At 44.4% G+C, this 21,394-nt stretch overlaps 1 protein-coding gene across 1 annotated transcript in view; it reads left to right on the top strand.

Annotated features, from left to right (window-relative positions):
- ACOXL (acyl-CoA oxidase like) overlaps positions 1 to 21,394 on the top strand; it is a 288,084-nt gene that overhangs the window by 230,252 nt on the left and 36,438 nt on the right. The window contains 1 exon segment of the mRNA XM_012811040.1: positions 4,332 to 4,402. Coding sequence (XP_012666494.1) covers positions 4,332 to 4,402 — 71 coding nt within the window.

Raw genomic sequence — 21,394 nt, 5'->3', positions numbered from 1 at the left:
CTGTGTAAACTCTGCGGTGTGGGGAGAAGCAGCTCCTCTACCTGCCCCCTTTCACTGCACTCTGATCCACCCTATGTGGATCCTCGGGTCTAAACACCCAAGGTTGCAGCCCTGCAAACAGCTACCCCCTGGCCACACCATGGGTCTAGGGGTGCACATGCCTGTGTATAACCTCCTTACCCCATCAGTAGCACCTGGAAGAGGCTTAAGTTATCAGGTCCAGGAGAGTGGGTACTTGGAGAAGTGCCCAGATTGGGTACAGGCTCCAAGTAGACATTGTCTGTAGCCCCCTGAGGAGGGCTAGGCTGGAAGGTTCCTAGCACAGGGCTTCGTACAGCTTGGCTCCCTGAGCAGGGCCCTATTACCCGGTGACATGACACAGGGATCGAGAGAGACATTCTGAGACAGTGTGGGTCATATGTCAGGAGAATTTGGACCTGCTAACTTAGTGATAGGTCCCTGATCTTCCCAGGGATATTTCAAAGAGGAAAATGAGTACAATGCTGGTGTGCATTGTGATGGTCTCGTTTTCCCTCTCTTACTTGCAACAACACATCATAATGAAATGTCTTCCAGGTGCAAACATTTACTTGAGCTTTAGGTGTCTCCCATCTTGCAAGGTGCTGTCCACCTTGCAGAAGTGGCTGCAGGGTGAGGCATTGTGCATAAGCCACCTGCTAGCCATTGCTGCACACAGTCCAAAGGAGAGATGTGTGTTTCTTGCTGTTCCATGTGTTTTCTCCTACATGACCACTTTGCACTTGAATCAGGTCTCCTTTCTCTGCTACTCCCTCACCTTCCTCCCAGCCTCAGAGCTACCTGTCATCCCGAAGTCTCTCATTCTCTCTATCTTTGCCCCATAAAGGTGGACACATCCAACTAAGGAGAACTTAATGCAGATAGGTGCAGGCCTTGGCCTCCACTGCTGACATGAACGATGCTGGAATACTTCGGGGCAGTTAAAACAATCAATGTTGAAGTGAGAAAATGATTCCCTCTGAAGTCCCTTAGGGAAAATCTTGTCCCCGGGGAGACCTGCTGTGTTGCTGGCACTGGTTTTGCTGCACATCTTATTCTCACTGGGCAGGCAGCCCCTTGAATCAGCAACAGAGGCAGAGGAAGGTGGATACCACAAATGCTTTCATTTTGAGTTTTTTTCCTATTTAAAGTCAGGGAGGGAGGAGGGAGGGGGCCCGAAATGTCAACTCGTCACGATGCTTCTCCCCACACGGTGTCAATGAGTAAGGTAGCAGGGAAAGTGGCTGCCCAGGCCTGGTGGAGAGGAGCTACCCCGAGACCTCATTCCTGTCCTCGCCTCTTCGAGGATTTAGTAGAAACCAGCATGGAATGGGTAACAGCTGAACCTACTGTCGGCATAAGAGCTTGTGCCACACTGACACCTAAGGTAGGGGACAAACAGCCAGGACAGAGGTGCATTCTGCTTCTGCTGAGCCTCTGTCCTCAAGGTTGACTTTTGTCATCTGTGTAGAAAGGGCATAGGTTGTTAGCCAGCTATTAAGGGAAAACTCCATCTGTGTGGCCCTGTGTTCCTATAAGTGTGCTTCAGACTTCAGGCCAGTTCCACAAAATGGGGTCGTGGCCTTGGGCATGCAGGATATGATGGGGACAGAACAGAGTCTGGGCTACGACACAGGTCCTCAGGCCATTCCTGAGGCCAGGGTGTCACATAGATGTAAGAGCCAGAGACTAATTAGAAAAGAAAAACCCCGTGTGTCATGTGTCACCCCAAGACATCAAATGGGCACAGGGAAGAGTTAACGAGAGGAGCACAGGACAGAGTGTCATCTTGGTCCTGCCACCCACAGTTCCTTCACCTGCAGTCTCTCTGTTAGTCCCCACACCAACTCCTCCTAGGCTCCGAATGGGACCAAGGAGGAAACAGACACTCAGCAAGGGCATGTGACTTGTCCAAGGTCACGTGCCTGGTAGTGCCAAAAGAGAACACTTAAAGCCAGGTCCGTCTGGCTCTGAGCCTGTGCTGGCCACTTGCTCCACCTGCTGCATCCAAAAGAAGACTGGGATTGGGGCTGACCAGAGGGAAACAGGGAGGGGTCACCTGGGCCAGGGACTGTGCCATGGATGAATGGTGAGGGGGAAGAGGGGATAAGCCTTGAGGGAAGAGGGCAAACACCAGCCATGAGCTGGGGGGCTCTGGCAGAGCCAGGTTCAGTGTGGTGGCAGCAGTGGGCATCAAAGCTAGCAATCAAAGTGGCAGGTGCCTGGGGAAAGGAGCGCATCTGAGACCTTGTGCAGCGAGCATCAGCAGGCTTGGTGACATCAGGAAAGAGTCTAAGATTTGGGCTCAGGGCCCTAGCCTAGTGAGTGGTGGAGAGGCCTGCAGGATCAGGCAAAGGCAGGAAAGGGCCGGCTCATTATGGAAGTCAACTAGTGCTGATTGGAGGCACAGAGTTCACTGTAACTTGAACTGGTGTCCTGTCTTGTGAACAATTAGAAGTGTCACAGCGAAGCCCAGTGCAAGGGCAATCAGAGGCATGAACATGGGGTCCCCACAGAGAGGGTGAGGACTGAGGGTGAGACTCGAGTAGCCCCAACAGGAAGCAAGTGCAAATGCAATGATTTCCATGAACTGCACTCAGTAAGATTCTAAGCCACTGCATAAACCTTTCCTAAGTAAAATAGCCACCTTTAAAACCTAAAGAGAACCTAACTCCTGAACTTATAGATTATTCCTCACTCATCCTCAGACAATAGTCAGATTTCAATATATTATCCCACTAAATCAGGCCACAGCAAAGTCCACTGCAGAGCCCACAGAAGGTTGGGGGAGGATAGTGATCTTGTCCCCAGAGTCTCTCACAGGCTGATATGTTCTGAGTGGGTGAGGGCGAATGTGTTTGTGGAAACTCAGCATAGCTTAGGCTCTTATCTCATTCTACAAGTTTCGGTTGAAGTTTATGGACGAAGTTTTGTTTTTTTTTTTTAAGGTTATATTGAGGATTTTATGTAATTAATATTGGCTTCAGCCCATTGAAGACCTGATGGACATAGGCATTAGAGAGAGGGTGTAAAGCAGTAGCATTGCTCATTCTTGAGCCTGAGCATGTTTTGACTGGATAAGAGCAAAAATTTATACCAGGAGGAAAAAATCAGCATAGTCTACAGAAGACAGCAGAGTCATTTAGTCAGAGGGAAAACAGTGTAAAGAATTGTATATTATACAATTGAAAATGATACAAAAAACACTACCCAATGTTTTCTTGATGAAAATTATTTACTGCCGATAGAATTATCTTTAAAAGATCTGTATTTATGTATATGACACCCAGAAATGCTTAGGTTTGAAACAGTGGAATCAGACAGCCCCTCAGTCTTGAGTCTGGCTGGGTTCAGCTCTGCCTACCCGTGGGGGGGTCTTTGGAGATTGAAGGAACCCTGGGTGGTCAGTGGCTTCAAATGTAGCAATAAAAGGCAATCTAGATTAGCTAACTTAGTAAAAGCCTTAATTCCTGTCTAATGCCTTAAATAAGTGGATTTAAGTGTGAGGGCAGCAAGGAGTCACATAAGCATTTTCAAGAATGAAACTACAGTCACCACAGGGTACAGGGAAGGCAGTCTGCAGCTTGGTGCTTATTTAGAACAAAATCAAAGTTGATGCTCACACAAGTGGACCTTTGGGGAGAGTTGGGCCACAGAGATAGAGAAGGGGAGTGAAATTGGTGTAAATTGTCTGTATTAATGTTCCTAGAGCTTTTCTAGCTAATTTAAATGGATGATTAAGACTTTTTTTTTTTTTTTAAATAAACCTTCTTGGGTTTCTCACCACCATTCTATTGGAGAAGGTTGGCTGGAGAAAGAAAACTTGACATATTTGGGGGATTCTGTGGGGTCTGCTTTAGTCAACACGTGGGGTCATATCATGTTTGCATCAAGAGAAGAGTCAGGGCCATGGAAATCCTGATGCAAGGTGGAATAGAAAATTGAGTGCTGCCAAGTTTACAAGGGCATGTGGAATCCTTTTGGTGGATATCACAGGAAACAGGGATACAGCGTGGTGTTTGGAGGACAAGATGGCCCACATGGGGGCTAAACCCAGGTTCTCCTCCTGCAGTGCAGGTTGGAGCTTTGCTGATAGGAATGGCCTTGTGGTCCATTGTGATGAGCCCAGCTGATCAGGTGGAGAAGTGCATGTGGGTCCTGACCCACACAGGGGACAGGCAGGGAACTCTTCCATCCTCCCTCCAAGGCAGGATGGACGGCGTGCCAATTATAACAATGGTGTTCTTCCCCAGATCAGAAGTGCTCAGAGCCTGAAGGGAGGTGCTTCACCATTTCTTTCTCTTCCCTTCCAGTGACCTTAGAGCAGTTCTCCCTGGCAGTGAAGCGCTGTCCTGACCAAGAGGACCGGGCTTTGTTAATGAAGGTAGGTTATCAGATAAAGAACTTATTTCCAAAAGGCTCCTAGCACTTTTATTGCCCCAAGGAGAGTTTCATTTTTACAAGCGGGAGTAGATTTATCATCTCTGAATTTTGTGCTCCATGGGGATAAACTTGTCATCGGTGAGTAGGAGGGTTGCTGGTTAATGAGCACAACCGCCGTCTGTGGAGTGCAGGAAAGTGACAGGAGAGTGGGTGTCAACTACTAGCAGGGAGTCTATTTAATTCTCCAGAGGGCTCAGTTGGTTCTATTTAAACTTATCTGACAGAGTCTTGATTCTTTTAGCAGATTTATGAGGCTTGGCCAAATTCCACGTCTCCCATTATACTTTTTAATTAAGACAAAGGATTCCATACGTCCCCAGTCTGCCACCTCCTACTTTTGTCACCATAGGGAATGCTACACAAATTAGACTGTTCACAGTAACCACTGGAATGAGCATCTTAGGTCATTGATTCCTTGCCCTTGAGTGGAAGACACACTCTTTTTATTCCCCAGTAACAATTGTTTTATTTCCTTCCAAATGACAGGAACAGAGGCATTTCCAAATGGTATAACCTACATTCTAGGTTGCACATCTAGGTGAGCCAAAAGTGTGGAAAAACTTGGCAAGCAGCCACATGAATTCGATTAAAACGTTGCCTTTGAAGGCAGAGAGCAGTGGCACCACAGAGGCGTACACACACTTTTCCGCCAATGACTAAGACTCATGTTTTCACCTAGAAACTGTGCAGACTGACCTTGAGGCACAGGCATTTCCATGATGTCATTTCAATTCTGTACCATCAGGAAACCACATGTACCAGGAATTGCATTTTTTACCTAAACATCAGTTTCTTTACCAGGTGTCCTCTGACTTTAGAAATGGGTGGGAAAAAAAAAATAGGGTGTCACTCTGAGGTATTTTCAAGTCATTTGCCTAAGACGTGATATTTTTGGTCTGTCTTTTTTTTTTTTTTTAAGCTTTCAGTGATGTTAATTTTATGATAAAGAGGTGCTGCTGATACCAAGTGTTGGGGTCTTCTAGGAGACCTGACTCCCCACTTTTAAGTGTGTAAAGCACTTACTGAGAATGGCTGAGAATGGCACATGAGCACGGTGTTGGGGCTTTTCCACACTTAATTCTCCGTTCCCTGCCCTGAGCTCTGTTCCACAAGGACCTTTCCCTCCAGGTGCAGCCTGGCTTTCTGTGACCTTGAAACAGCTCTCAGGCCCCAGGCTCTCACCTCTTCACCCTGCTCAGTGTTCAAGGTGACAAGGACATGTTCTGTGTGGCGTTTTTCTTACCACCTACCTCTACCGTTTACTCCCCTCTGCTTCTCTCTTGTTCTTCACCTACTATTCCCTCCCTCCTCTATTTTCAGGAGGTGAAACTTCTGGGCCCCACCTGGTGCTACTGGTGAGCCCTGCCTGGAGGTTACATGGGCATCTCAGAGGCAGAGTGGGGGTAGAGAGGGCAGGCATAGAGCCCAGCTCCAGATGGCCCCAGCTCCAGGCTGCTTCCAGCTTCCTCAGGCCTCCCCCTGAATATCTTGAGGTCTACAGTGAGAGGATGGAAAGAGGCTTTCTCCAAAGCCCCCTCTGCCTCCCACGGTGACACCTCCTCCCCGACCTTCCCACTGTCCTGGCTGGGTTATCTCGCATACTTGGTTAGATACCCACAGTTTAGGGTTAGGAGAGGAAGGTGAAGATGGCCTGAAGTTTCCTGGAATCTGCAGAATCTTCAGTGACATTCAGTATTTTCTGTCTTCTCTTCTGGTTTCTATAGACCTCGTGGCCACAGCAATCAGGGACAATGTCTGTGGGTATTTTCTCAATATTTGCAGATATTTGAACAGGCACCATCAAAGAAGTTTCACTGAATAAAAATATGTGCTCAGTTCACATATACTGAAACTATTTCATAATCTTTTTCAGGAGGCTGAGGTTTGTTTAATGTTTCCTATTGGAGGATGCCACGTGGGTGTGACAGTGGTGTGCAGAGTTTTTGTAGATGTCATGTGCGAGAACTTATTCAGGGTAACCGTCGAGCATTTTGACTGCACTGGATCGTATGTTTGCTCTAGGGAGCTATTTGCTCTGCAGACTCTCTGCAGTAAACTCAACCTCATGAAAACTGGTTGGAGGCCAAAAATACAGATCTGGAGCAAATATGATATTTTTAAACTTATATTTTGCATATGCATATCGCTGCATCCCTCCATGGCCAAGGATAATTGAGACCTGGAGACAAATATTTTGTTCTAATCTGTGAGGTCCCCCTGTACACTGAAGAGATGAAAGAGATGAACACGCAGCTGGGTAGACGGTTGAGCCAACATCAGACACCTCTGGAGAGACAGAAACAGTGAAATTTTCCAGATGGTAGAGACCAGAGCCTTCATCGGATGACCGGGAAGAACCTGAGAGCAAGGAAGGAAAGTGACTAGCCACTATCGCATAGCTGGTTAGCAGGAAACAGAGCCAGGACCAGAAAAGCAGTGTCCCTGGAGTCTTGGGTTGGGCTTCTTCCTGGGGCATCTCCTCAGGTGTCTGAGTTCTTAGGAAAATCTACCACCCCACCCCTGCACCCCACCAGAGCCCACATAGGAGGTGAGATGGCGATGGAACCACAAGAAGTACTGTTGCGGCCGCCTTGATAATCACGCCCTCTCACTGAGGGTGCTGTAAGGCAGGGGAGGGCTGGCTACTCTGTGACTTAATTTGCTCACCTACCAAGCAGAGGTTAAGGCTGTTACTGACTTAAGGTTTGCCCACCCACTACCGCAGGCCTGGAAAGGGCTAGGGGAGAGGTACCAGGGCCAAGACAGCTGTTATTAGGAGTTGTCTTGTAGTGAGATTTCACTACTATTTGAACTCCAGAACACATCGAAATTCCATAAATTATATATGTGGCCCCATCCACTTTTGAACTCCATCCTTACTTGTGTCTTAGTTCTATCTGCCAGATAATCTCTTTGGCCCCTCAAGGCCACTGCCCTGAGAAACCATTTACCCTTGTCTCCACTCACAGGCCCTGGGGATTCCAGGTGCCACCTAAGCTCCATCCTCAGGTCCAAGCAGCAAGTTTAAACCTTAGTAGTCTCTGTCCTCCCCACCCCCGCAAGAGAACCAGAGGGAGGCCGATGGGGCCTCCCGGCCCCAGGGGGAGTATTCATCTATTCATCCCCTGAAACCTCTTCTAGAGCCAGCCTCTCCCTCTGCCCCAGAAGAGAGCACCTGGGTTTGATCCTTGCAGAGCAAGTTCCAGTCCCCACTCTGCCAGGAACCAGTGTGTTGCCTTGGGCAGGTCACTTTTATCTCTTTAAGCCTAGTGTCCTTTTCTGATAGAAGAGAAGGTACATTAGAAGTCCCCACAGACCATGCCACCATCAATACTCAGCAAATGTGTTGGTGAACATTGCCAACAGCCCTGCAGTTCTAGATATTCTCGAGAAGGAGCCAGCCTGGCCCTCTCCCACCTGTGTCTCCCCGGTAGGCACTGCCAGTGAACCTTCTCAGGGCTCCACATCCTACGTGCCACTCTCTGGATTCATTTCCAGCCTGACTGCCTCTCTTCTGTGGAAGAGGATGATCACAGAACTTACCCTCCAGACTTAGACTTTCTGGAGCATGAAAAAGATACCATTAAAAAGCACAGCTTGGGTGACAGGCCTGGCCCTTGGCTGTCCCAGGCATGCCATGGTGCTGGGCAGCCTATTTTTGAATCAAGTCCAAGCCCCTCCCTCAGCCACACAGCCCGACTGTGCCCAGCAGTCTGTCCTCTTGGTGCTCAGCCCACACCCTGCCTCCATTCCCACCACCTTGTCTCATGATTTTAGGATGGAAAATGGAAGAAGACTGGTCTCTTGGTGCCAATCTGCATTTGATCATAATTTTCCTTTTTCTTTTTCTTTTCTTTTCTTTTTTTTGAGACAGTGTTTTGCTGTGTTGCCCTTGGTAGAGTGCTATGGCATCACAGCTCACAGCAACCTCAAACTGTTGGGCTTAAGTGATTCTCTTGCCTCAGCTTCCCAAGTAGCTGGGACTACAGGTACTCACCATAACGTCTGGCTATGATCATAATTTTCTAAACAAAATGTACATGATTATACCTCCTAAGTGCACATCTGGGAGTTTCTTACACACCTGGCAGCAGCTGCTTCTGATTTGGGCAAGAGACACTAACCCCTGCCACGGTCCTCAATGAACCTAAAACTTTTTGAGGCATCACCTACAGGACCTCCTTGCCTTGCTCAGAGCGGCTGCAAACATCAGTGGGATGCTTGGGGACAAGTGGCCTTACTCGTGAATGCTGCCTCCTGGGACAAAAGACTGGAGCTCTGGCTGATGTTTTATACTGGGAGCAAGATAGTAGGACAAGGCTTGGCTCAGAGCAAGGCTTCCCACTTCAGTGATGCTGAGTGAGTGCTCAGAAAGTTCCCCCACGCACTTGCCCCCTGTGTAGCCAAGCCTCCGACTAAGGCCTCTAGTTAGGGGCACCATGTGAGGATAAAGGCAGGCCTATCTCTAGGTGAGATCTGCTATCATATTTACTATAAGAAACAGTAACAAAAACCAAGCTACCTGTACAAAAATTAGTAAATAAACAAGTAGCCAGCTGGGCTCATTTTAGCACTGCCTTGAAACTCTGCTTCCAAGATGCAGACCTGTGTGGCAGGGCTGTCACATTCAGGTAGCAACAATGTTCTTGCCTAGTCTCTGTGCACAGACCGGCTGGTGGTGAGAGGGGTGATATCTCCATCTAGGGAGACACTGAGTGGTTTTCACGTCTGCTGTCTACCCAGCAGGCCATGCAGGGGCCCATCAGGCCGGTGGGCAATGTTGCTGGGTGCTGAGGCCCGGGACAGGCAAACCTGCAGAGATTGTTCCCCAGGACGGAAGCTGTGGGGGGCTGGCGGCTGCTAGAAGCTTCCTTAGCATTTCTTACCAACGAAGTACTAGTGCTGCCCCAAATGTATAGAGCACATGGGCAGGTGGAGGGGACGCCAGGCCTCCCTCTCACAGCCCCTCACCACTGTGGTCTGGCCAGACGCAGCTCCTTCTCTGTCCAGTGACGTTTTAAGAAATCAGAGACACTTGAGTCTTTCTTGAAAACAAAAATCTCTGAGGGATTGACGGGACGCAACCCCTCAGTCCTCCAAATTTACCAAATGCAGCTTCTTCCCAGGAGCTGGCATTTTCTTCTACCCTGCCGGAATCCTGTCCGGAATGAGGGTTTTCAGGGGGAAACAATGCCTTTCCCTGGGCAGGGTAACGCCTGTGCGCTGAGGGGAAAGGGGATTTTCCACATGACCGCTCCACCGCCTCGCCTCCCCGCACAAGGTTTAGATGCGCCCCAGCAAGCTGGTTGTCTAGTGTTTCTTAAATTGTCATTGTCACAAAGATTCTTTCTGCTTCACTTCTCCCTAAGTCCTCCTCTTCACTGCCCCCACTTTGGTCCTAGGAACAGTCATTGAGCCATTCAGTGCCTTGTAGAGGGACTGGTCCTGCACAGCCAGGCAGGGGCCCTTTGTCTGCCTTTGTGCTCAGAGCAGGCCTCAGCGCCTTCAGTCCTCAGAGGGTGCTCACCCCGGCAACCCAGGCGTCTAGCAGGGCGTTTGCAGGGGACTGTCCCGGCCTCACAGGCGGCTAGGAGTGGCAGTTTGAGCCTGTCAAGTGGGCGAGGTGGGGTTTTTCCCTCTTTCCTGCTTTCTAACTGCTCTTTCTTCCTTTTCTCAACGTGTGTAGGTGGTAGCTGGTTTAAGCACCAAACCTAGCAGCCAATGGTTAATTACAGACCCCTCCTGTCACATACAGGGCAAACGGTGATGTCCTCCTTTCTGCAGGTGACCCTTGGCATGCTCGAGGACCCCATCTTGGCCCCATGCCTTTGGGAGAGGCCTCGGTACCTCAAGCCCAGGCACCCAGGGGCTGCCCGCTGTGTGCAGCACACAAGCCCAAGGCCACCACCCGGTCATCTGGGGCTAGGCCTGGGACTCTCACACAGAAGAAAAGTGGTTCTCTTTTAGGGACGACTGCGTTTCCAAACCCCGTCCAGGATGAATAGTGTCAGTCCCTGTTCTGAATTCCCAGAGCACAGGTGATGGAGGGTGGCAGGGGCTGTGGTGTTGAATCAGTCCTGAACCCTGGTCTTTTCTTTCTTTTCCCCTTTTCCACTTCTTGCAAGCTAGAGCCACATAAAGAAGTGAGCAGGTGGCCAACAGTTTCCTAAAATTGCTCAACAAATGTTTCCTGAGTGCCTAGTGTATACCAGGTAGCCTTTTCCTAGTACCTGGCTCACTTCTAGAATATACTCCAATGCTTTTATATATAGTAAGGCAAAAGAGGCACAGGTGACATAGAAATCAAATTTCAGACCTGTCCTTCCACTCACAAATTTTGTTTTCTCATTCCTGTACCCTTATGCCATTGGGACTCTGAAATGCCTCTTTTCCTCTTGGAGGTCCCCCCACAAATGCCAAGACTGTGCCAAGATTCGGAAGAGCTCAGTTCAAACTAACCCCTCAAAATATCAGTGACAATTAGCCCTTCCAATGAAACTTTACTTTTGAAAAAGAATCTTTGGGGCCCAGGACTAACTCTTTATCTCAAAATAATACAAGTCTACCAGTAGAATGTCAGACTCCACAATAAATCAAAAGTCTCACTTTGGTGTCTATTAGTGCGTACTTGTCCAATCACTCTTAAGAAACATTTAGGGGTGCATTCTAGGTGTCAGTCACTGTACTACGCTTTAGGGGGTGCAAACATTGATAAGATCCAGGCCTCCCCCGCAGAGAGCTCCCTGGGAAATAGGAGAGACAGATACTCCAGCTGAGTGCTGAGAGGGAGGAATTGGGGAAGCTAGAGGAGCACTCAGCTGGGCACCCAGATCAACTTGGGCTTGGGAAAAACTGCCCCACGGAGGTGGCGTTTGAGCTAAGTCTCCGTGTCTCTGCAGGAAATTAAATTTAACCAACTGTGTGGGTTCCACTGAGCTTCCTGGTGGTGTGGATATGACAAATTGTGTTCTGAGTTTTCCATTTATAGAGTGTTTCAGATGCACTGATGCATACCTTGAGAGCTGACTACCAAACTATGGGGCCCAGGCAGCTGGCTCTCCCAGGGGGGTATCCAGAGGCTTCCATTCTCACTGTGCACATTTCTGTATAGCTATCTTGAAATTGTAGTATTCAATATTCCTTCCTTGGCTTAGAAGACTTTAAGGCAGTGGTTCTCAACCTTCCTATGCTGTGGCCCTTTAATACAGTCCCTGTGGGTCACGACCCACAGGTTGAGAACTGCTGCTTTAAGGTCTTCCAGTGGTTAATGTCAAAGTCAGGTGTCTCTGGAAGGGAATTCAGCAGAAGCCATCATTGGCAATTAGTTGCTTTGGAATTGTTCTGGGAGCATGGAGTCCAGGCCAGGGCCATGAGGAGAGAGGGGTGGGTGCGGTTAGGAGGACAAAGGCAGAGGAGTTTCCTGTCTTGCAGCAAGAGGATCTTCTCTTCTACCTGAGAGCCTGCACTTTACTGAGCTCCCCCACAAAGCTCCCTCATCAGGAAACTGCGCCACTGTCTTTCTAGTCCAAAATGCCATCAGGAATAAGCTTTTCCTGTGCTGGGTCCCCTAAGAGAAGCACACGATCACACGATGGCAGCAGTATGGGAGCATATTACACCTGCTCTGCCCCGACGCTTCATTGTCAAGCATCTAAATAAACATCGAAGTGGAGAACCAGCCAGGAAACACAAATAGTGGTGTCCAGGAAAGAAGTCGGCTGCCCTGAGCATGAAGGGCACAACCCTGTGGATGTCAGCCTGGCACAGGGCTTGCAGGTCAGGTGCTCCTTCCTGAACATGCTGTTTCTCAGCTCCACTGCGCACAATTCCAGGAGGAAGATTTCATTTCAGGCTGCTTTAGAAGACAGGACTGCAGGAGGAAAAAATTGCTTGAGACAAAAGAAAATGAGAAGGATTTGGTAGAAGTCACTTACAGGAAACAGCAAAATTTGGCCCCAGGAGACTAAAAGTTTGTAGGAGGAGAGAAGAAGGCCTGGCCAAGACTTGTCATTTCACCGTTTAAATAGAGATCAAGATGCTGAAGTGCCCAGGAGACATCTCTTTTGTAACTTACCCAGAGAGTGGAGAAATGCCTTTGAGGATTTCTGAGATACAGATCCAGGCCACTAGACATAACCAGAATTACCCAGTGGCCGGAGGAATACTAGATTCTCTAGCACACAGGGAAAGACACACTGGCACTATGTGAGGTGTTATGCCCGATGGGCTGGCGAAGGCAGCAAAGCCAGCACCCACACCACAGCAGCTCCCACAGCCAACCACATGTGCAGCCTGATGAAAAACTGGAAATGTTATGAGACTTGAGGGTTTCTTCTCTCTGCACCGGCTTAACCTTTCTTCTCCCCCAAACTAAATTGTAGCTGCTTTCTTTTTGGTTAATTTGACAATCAAATGTCTATTAAAAAGAACACAAAACACCACAGATATCAACTGTGAGATGGGAAAATAGATAAATATTGGTTAGATCTATTCCCCTCCTCTTCCAGAACCCAGGAAGATGCCTGGCACTCTGGACGTAAGGAGGGGAAGGGGAAAGGAAGGTGGGAGGAAATTAGTTCTGGATGGAGAGCCGGAACGTGACAACGGAAGGCACCTGTTAGTTCATCACTCCCTCTCCTCAGGTGTCCGGATGGAAGGTTTTCAGCTTTCCGAAGATCCTTCCACCTTTATCTCTTCTAGGATCATAAAAAGGACAGGATGAGGGTGGGCAACTTAGTGTGTTCTCAAAACCTTTGCCTGATGGGAAGGGCAGCTGAGGGGAGCTAAGAACAGCCTCTTAATGATTGTTTGATTAATGCTTTACATTTCTTTCACAGAAAGTATATCATTCAGTGCCAGCATTATGCACCAGTTACGTGAGTGAGATGAACCACCTATTAAAATGAAAGGCACTCAGGCATACACCCAATTGTATGATGTATACAAAAAAGACAAACTTCCTCTCCTAAGAAGACGGAGTAGGCATACCCATCCCTATGCTTTCTACTAAGTACAATTAGAAACTCTGCATATTATATGTAAAGCATATATAAGAGGATTCTGAGAGGTGGAGGCTAGAAGGCAGACCATCTGGGGACCTCGGGACCCGAGGGGTGACTCAGCAGGGAGTTCCCTGGGTTTTCTGCATGCCTCATATTTTCCAGAGTGGGATCTGAAGACACTGGCAACCTGGAAAAGGCGAATGCACAAAAATCACCACAAAAAAAAAGAAAGAGGGAAAAAGAAGAATAATTTTACTGTGGCAAGACAAAAGAATTTTAGAAAATAACTGTATTATTCCAGCCAAGTGCCACAGAAAAGTCTGTGGCCCCACATTCACCCGTGCCCAGACAGGCCAGTGGGAAGCACAGATGTTTGTGCTCACTAGGCTATGATCAGGCACTGGAGCCCAGCACTGGAGTGTGTCAGAGGAGGCCCAGGAGGGACCTGGGGTTTTCATCTCTATTTGCTAGTGATGAGGCCTCCCCTACCACCCTTTCATGCTACAGTGCAATTGGAAACCACATGGGGAGCCTGGACTTATTCCCCCCACCCAGCAGCAACCCCTCTGTCCTACCTAACGGGGTAGTGCCAGAGCAGACCGGACTAAAAGTGTCAGGATGCTCCCCCGCCACCCAGTGGTAAGGCGGTCACACCCTGGTGGTCAGTGGAGGCCATGTACAAATTCCAGTGAAAAGTCAAGAGGAAATCAAGGTATTCCTAGAGTAAGGAAACTAAGAGAATCTATCACTGGAATAGCTACCCTAAAGAAGCAGATAAAAGAAATTATCTAAACAGAAAAGACATAATAAAAGAAGGAATCAAGAAAATTATGAAAGAAAGAATGTGGTAACCATAGGAAATAGGAAATAAAATCAACCAGTTACCCCTCTTCTTTTTAGTTTTCTAAATCATGTTTGACAATTAAAGTGAAAACACTGTCTGATGTGATTTTTTTTTTTTTTTGAGACAGTTTCACTTTGTCAACCTCGGTAGAGTGCCGTGGCATCACAGCTCACACCAACCTCACACTCTTGGGCTTAAGCAGTTTTCTTACCTTAGCCTCCTGAGTAGCTGGGACTACAGGCGACTGCCACAACACCTGGCTATTTTTATAGATGGGGTCTTGCTCTTGCTCAGGCTGATCTGGAACTCCTGAGCTCAGGTGATGCACCCACCTTGGCCTCCCAAGAGCTTGGGTTACAAGTGTGAGCCACTGTGCCCAGCCTGTCTGATGTGATTCTATGTGGATGGCAAGAAAATATTTTATTTTATTTATTTATTTATTTATTTATTTTGAGACAGAGCCTCAAGCTGCCCCCCTGGGTAGAGTGCTGTGGCATCACAGCTCACAGCAACCTCCAACTCCTGGGCTCAAGCGAGTCACCTGCCTCAGCCTCCCAAGTAGCTGGGACCACAGGCACCCACCACAATGCCTGGCTATTTTTTGGTTGCAGCTGTCATTGTTGTTGGGCAGGCCCGGGCTAGATTTGAACCCACCACCTTGGGTGTCCGTGGCTGGTGCCTTAGCCGCTTGAGCCACAGGTGCCGAGCCAAGAAAATATTTTAGATGATTATGTTGTAAGCAGGGGAGGATAACAGGATGTAAAGGGTGGTAGGGTTTTTACACTTTACTCAAACTGTTGATACAGGTAGACTGTGATAAATTATGTTTATAAAATATATACCTAGAGTAATATTCTTCAACATTTTGTATCTCATGGCACACTTGAACCTGAAGTTAAACTTCCATGACACACTTAAATTATGTTGATCAAAAAAAAAGAGTAAAAAAAAAGAATATTCTTACTGTGCTTTGAACTTCTTTCAACAATAATTTAATTAATGATTTTTAAATATTTTTGTGACAGACCTGAGATCCTTTTCTGGCACACAAGTTGAAAATCACTAACTTAGAGCAACTACCAAAAAAATTTGAAAAGGTACACCCCAAAACACCCTGCTTAAACAAACCAAAATGAAATTCTAAATCATGCCCAAGTCATGCACATTAAGGCAAGGGAGGGAAAAAAGGAATGAAAATAAAAGAGAGCACAAACAGAAAACAAAATGCAGCCTTCAGCCCTAGTATGTCAATAGTTACATTAATTTTAAGTCATCTAATTGCAACAATTCAAAGATAGAGATGGTCAGAGTGGATTACAAAACATGAATTCATTTTGTGCTGTCTATAGGATGATATAGATAAGTTGAAAGTAAAAGGCTGGAAAATGGCATATCATGAAATCATTAATCAAAAGAAAGCAAGAGTGGGTGGTGCCTGTGGCTCAGTGAGTAGGGCACTGGCCCCATATACCAAGGGTGGCAGGTTTGAACCTGGCCTCAGCCAAACTGCAACAAAAAATAGCTGGGTGTTGTGGCCGACGCCTGTAGTCCCAGCTACTCAGGAGGCTAAGGCAAGAGAATCGCCTAAGCCCAGGAGTTGGAGGTTGCTGTGAACTGTGATGCCACAGCACTCTACCGAAGGCAATAAAATGGAACTCTGTCTCTACAAAAAAAAAAAGAAAGAAAGAAAAACAAGAGTAGCTATATTAATATCAGATAAAGTAGATGTCAGAGCGAAGAAAACTATCAGAGACAGGTTAAAACAATATCTAATAACAAAAGGGTCAATCTACCAAGATGATATGGGAGTGCTAAGCATATGCATCAGTCATTACAGCTATAAAACATGTGAAACAAAACTGATGTGATAGAACCAAAGGGAGAAACAGGCAAATTCATACTCACACTTAGAGACTTCAACACCTCACTCAACAATTGGCAGAACGAGGCCAGGCGCGGGCTCATGCGTGTAATCTTAGTGCTCTGGGAGGCTGAGGCAGGCGGATTGCCTGAGCTGAGGAGTTCAAGACCAGCCTGAGCAAGTGGGAGACCCTGTCTCTACTAAAAATAAACTCTTAACCAGGTGTTGTGGCCGGCATCTGTAGTTCAGTTACTGGGGAGGTTGAAACAGCAGGATCGCTTGAATGCAGGGGTTTGAGGTTACTATGAGCTAGGCCGACTCCACAGCACTCTAGCCCAGGCAACAGAGGGAGAGTCTGTCTCAAAACAAAACAAAAACAATTGACAGAACAACTAGACAGAACATCCGAGCAGCACCATAAATACACAGGATCCATAGACATTTGTGGAACGCTGTACCTAACAACAGGATATATTATTTTCAAGTGCTCATGGAACATAAACCAACACAGACTATAACTTGGAATATAAAACAGAGCTCAAAACCTAAAAATCTCCAAGGAAATAAAAAATACATTGAACAGAATGAAAATTAAAATGCAACATGTCAAATTGGTGAAACACAAATAAAACAGTGTCGAGAGGGGGATTTATAGCTTTCACGATGTAAAGGAAACATCTCAGACCAATAACCTAAACTCCAGCTCAGGAATCTAGAAAATAAATACTAAAGTAAATCTAAAGAAAGCAGAAGGAAGTATATATTACAGATAAGAGCAAGAATCAGTAAAATTTAAAAAAATATAGAGAAAAGCAATGAAACACAGAACTAGATCCTTAAATCAAAATCAGTAGAAGAGATCACCGTTTAGCAAGACGAAGAGAAGACACAAATTACCATTATCAATCACGAAACAGATGATGTCAATATTAACCTTGGAAACATCAAAATGATAGTAAGAGAATGCTAAGAAAAATTTTACACATAAATTTCCACGTAGGTGAAGCAGACCAATTTCTCAAAAACACATTCTACCACAATTTACTCAACATGAAATAGATAATTTGGATAACCCCCTAACTATTAAGGAAATTAAGTTTATAATTTCAAAATTTCAGAGAAAGAAAATCATAGGCTTCAGTGCCTTCACTGGATAATTCCACTGAACGTTTATGGAAGAATTCATATCAGTGCTACAGGATTTTTTCCAGAAGTGGAAGAGGAAAGAATACCTACCAATTCATTTTATAAAGCTAGTATTTTTCTGATACGAAATCAGACAAAGTCAGAATAAAAAGGGAAACTGCAAACTAATATCCTTATAGAGATAGAAAAAATCCTTAACAAAACATTAATAAATAGAATTCAGCCATATATAAAAAGAATGATAGACTGTGACCAAGTGTGTTATACGCCAAAGATACAAGGCTGGTTCAGTTTTCAAAAACAAATCCATCTCATTCTTCATCATGAAATGCAAAAGAGAAAAAAAAATCACACATTATATCATTTGGCACAGAAAAAGCATGTGACAAAATTCAGCACTAATTCCTAATAAAAACTCTCAGACATATAGGAAGAAAGTAGCATTTCCTCAACTTGGTAAAGAGTATCTACAAAAATCCTACAGCTAACATCATATTTTGCGGTGAAAGATTACATGCTTTCCCCTCAATGTCAGGAACAAGGCAAGGATGTTTTGTCTTACTATTCTTGTTCAATATTGCACTGGAAGTTCTAGCCAGGGCGATAACATAAGAAACAGAATAAAGAGAATATCCTTTTAGATCAGAGAGGAAGAAAAAAAAACAGTTCTATTTATAGATGACATGATTGTTTATATAGAAAATCCCAAGGACTGTATAAGAAAGAAGAAAAGAAGGAAGAGAGGGAGGTGGAAGGAAAGCAAGAAGGGGAAGGGACGAAGGGAGGGAGGAAGGGAAATTTCTAGAACTAATAAGTGAGTTCAGCAAGGTTGCAGATACAAGGTCAACACTGAGGAATTAATTGTATTTCTCTATACAGTTGTCACTAGGTATCTTTAGGGGTTTGGTTCCAGGAAACTCCCTCAGACACAAACATCAGCCAAAATGTTTAAGTCTCTTATATAAAATGATGTAGTATTTACATATAACCTATATGTATACTCCTGTCTATATGTTAGATCATCTCTTATAATACTGAATAAAATGTAAATGGTTGTTATATTGTTATTGTTTAGAGAATAGTGACAAGAAAAAAATCTATACACATTCAGAACAAATGCATCATCTTTCCTCCCTGTCCAAATATTTTTGATCCATAGTTGGTTGAACATATGGATTTAGAACCCATGATTCTGGAGGGTGGGATATACTAATAATGAACTTGGACACCAAAAAAATACACAGTTTTGCAAAAAAAAAACCTATTAGGCATCTTAATAACATATGTCTAGAACATACATACTAAAAACTACAAAATGGTGATGAAACAAATAAAAGTAGATTTATGGAGATGCGGAGACATACCGTATTCATCAATTGAAGATTCAGCATAGTAAAAATATTATTTCTCCTCACACAATTTCCATCAAAATCTTCACAATATTTTTTATTGCTATAGACAAAATTATTTTAATTTTAAAATGTGTATGGGAAGGCAAAAAACTAGAATAGCTAAAAAAATTTTGAGAAAGAACAAAGTAGGAAGAATCATTCAATGCTATTTTGAGACTGAAGTAATCAATACTGTATGGTATTGGCAAATGAATATACACGTAGATCAAGATCAAAATAGGGAATATAGAAATAGTCCCACACAAACATGACAAATCAACTTTTGATGAAGTGGCAAAAGCATTTCCAATGGAAAAAGATAGCCTTTTAATAACTCATGCTGGAGTAATTGGACATCCTTTGGCAAAATAAGAAAATAGCAACTTATTGGGACGGCACCTGTGGCTCAAAGGAGTAGGACGCCGGCCCATATGCTGGAGTTGGCGGGTTCAAACCTAGCCCCGGCCAAAAACTGCCAAAAAAAGAAAAAGTAAAGAAAAAAGAAAATAGCAACTTACATTCTAAGTTTCACACTTTATTCAAAAATGGACTACGTGTATTTGACTTAATAAATTTAAAAAGTATATTTTAAATTGTATATAAAACCAAAACCAAAACCAAAATGAAACATGGACTTAAATGTGCATAAAATGTAAAACTATAAATCATTTATTTTTTTAAAAAGTACATATGAGAAAATCTTTGGGAACTCTGGTTAGACAAAGAGTTCTCAGGCTTGATGCCAAAAGCATGATCCATAAAAGAAAAATTGATAAACTGGACTTCATCAAAATTAAAAATATTTGCTCTGTGAAAGACCATGGTAAGATTAAAAAAAAAGAGATGAGCTACAATCCAGGAGGATGTATTTGCAGACCACATAGCACATTAAGGAGTAGGAATAGTACCTAGAATATACAAAGAGGAATCAAAATTCAACAGTGAAAAATACCCAATTAGGAAAAGGGCAAATAACATAGACATTTCACTGATGAAGATAGAAATGGAAAATAACACCATGAAAAAATGTTCAACATCATTAGCTATTAGAGAAATGCAAATCATAAACCACAAGAAGATGCCACAGTTGACCTATCAGAATGGCTAAAATAAATAAAAGTCATAACACACTCATACATTGCTTGTGAGAACATAAAATGGTACATCCACTCTGGAAAAGAGTAGGGCAGTTTCTTAGAAGACTGATCATATGCTTACCTTGCAGCCCAGGAATTATACCTTTGGGCATTTAACCCCAAAGAAATGAAAACTTATGTTCACACAACAATTTGTGTATTAATGTATGTGGTGGCTGTATTCATAATAACCCCAACCTGGAAACAACCCAATTGTCCTTCAGTGAACAAATGGTTAAGGAAACTGGTTTATGACCATGCCAGAGACAAAACGGTCCTCTGCAATGAGAAAGAATGTGCTATGGAGACATCTACTTAGGTGAATCAGTAGAAGGTTTTGCTGAGTGGAAAACAAAACACCAAAAGATTGCATACTATGATTCGGTTAATACAGCATGCTTGACTTGACAAAACCAGCTATAGATGGAGAGCAGATTAGTGGTTGCCAGTGGTAAGAATGGAGAGGTATTTGGAAGCATAAGAAGGAAATAGATGTGGCTATAAAAAGGTGACATAGGGATCCTTGAGGTGATGGACTTTTTTTTTTCTTTTCAGTTTTAAGATAGGGTCTAACTCTGTTGCCCTGGCTGGAGTACAGTCTGTAGTGGCATCAGCCTAGCTCACTGCAATCTCAAAATCCTGAGCCCAAGCAATCCTCCTGCCTCAGCTTCCTGAAGTGCTGGGATTATAGGCATGAGTCACTGCACCCAGACTGGCCATGGATCTTACTGTAGCAATGTCATATTCTGGTTGTGATGTTGTACTATAGTTTTATAAGATGTTACCACTGGGGGGAAATGGGTAAAAGATACATGAAATTATCTCTCTATATAATTTCTTACAATTGCATGTGAATCTACAGTTAACTTGAAACAAAAAAAATTCATTTAATTAAAAAAAATTAGAAGCTAAAAAAATGCTCTAGAAACCAAGTGGCTCAGAAAAGCTCAAAAGAACAAAGAATGGCCAAATAAATTTTAATAACAACAAAATTGGGGGTATGGTTTTAAATACTGGTCTAGGTTGAATTCAAGGCAATAAAAACCATTAAATGAGAAAAGACGCAATACTGTAAGGTCAGAATGTATAACAAGGATTTACCTCTCATACATCTGAGCACAATATGAAATAATATAATGATCTATATGACATAACTGTAGGAAAATCCAGGATCAATCCCAGAAACTCTAGAGTGCTGTGAGAATTTGAACTCATCTCTCACCAAGCCATTAAGAAATTTTGAGTAACAGTAAAGTTGAGCTAACAGACATATATTCGATTTTGTGCCCTGACAATAGAGATTACATCTTTACAAAGTCTCATGAAAGTTTTTTTCTTAACCGAGATAAATCATATGATCTATAATGAAAACCTCAATAAATTCCACAAAGTAAACAGTTTGGGTAACATTCTTTGCTTCAACGATATAACGTTAGCAATAAAAACAGAACAAAAACACCCAAGCTCAGTCACTTACCAATTTAGACACTCTTTGAAAACTAACATTTGATCAAAGAAGAAATTTAAATTGAAAAGGCTAAATAGGCCAAAAT

The sequence above is a fragment of the Otolemur garnettii genome, unplaced genomic scaffold (genome assembly GCF_000181295.1).
Source record: "Otolemur garnettii isolate 467f Iridium unplaced genomic scaffold, OtoGar3 scaffold00148, whole genome shotgun sequence".
NCBI lineage: Eukaryota > Metazoa > Chordata > Mammalia > Primates > Galagidae > Otolemur > Otolemur garnettii.
This window is presented reverse-complemented; position numbering and strand designations above follow the sequence as displayed.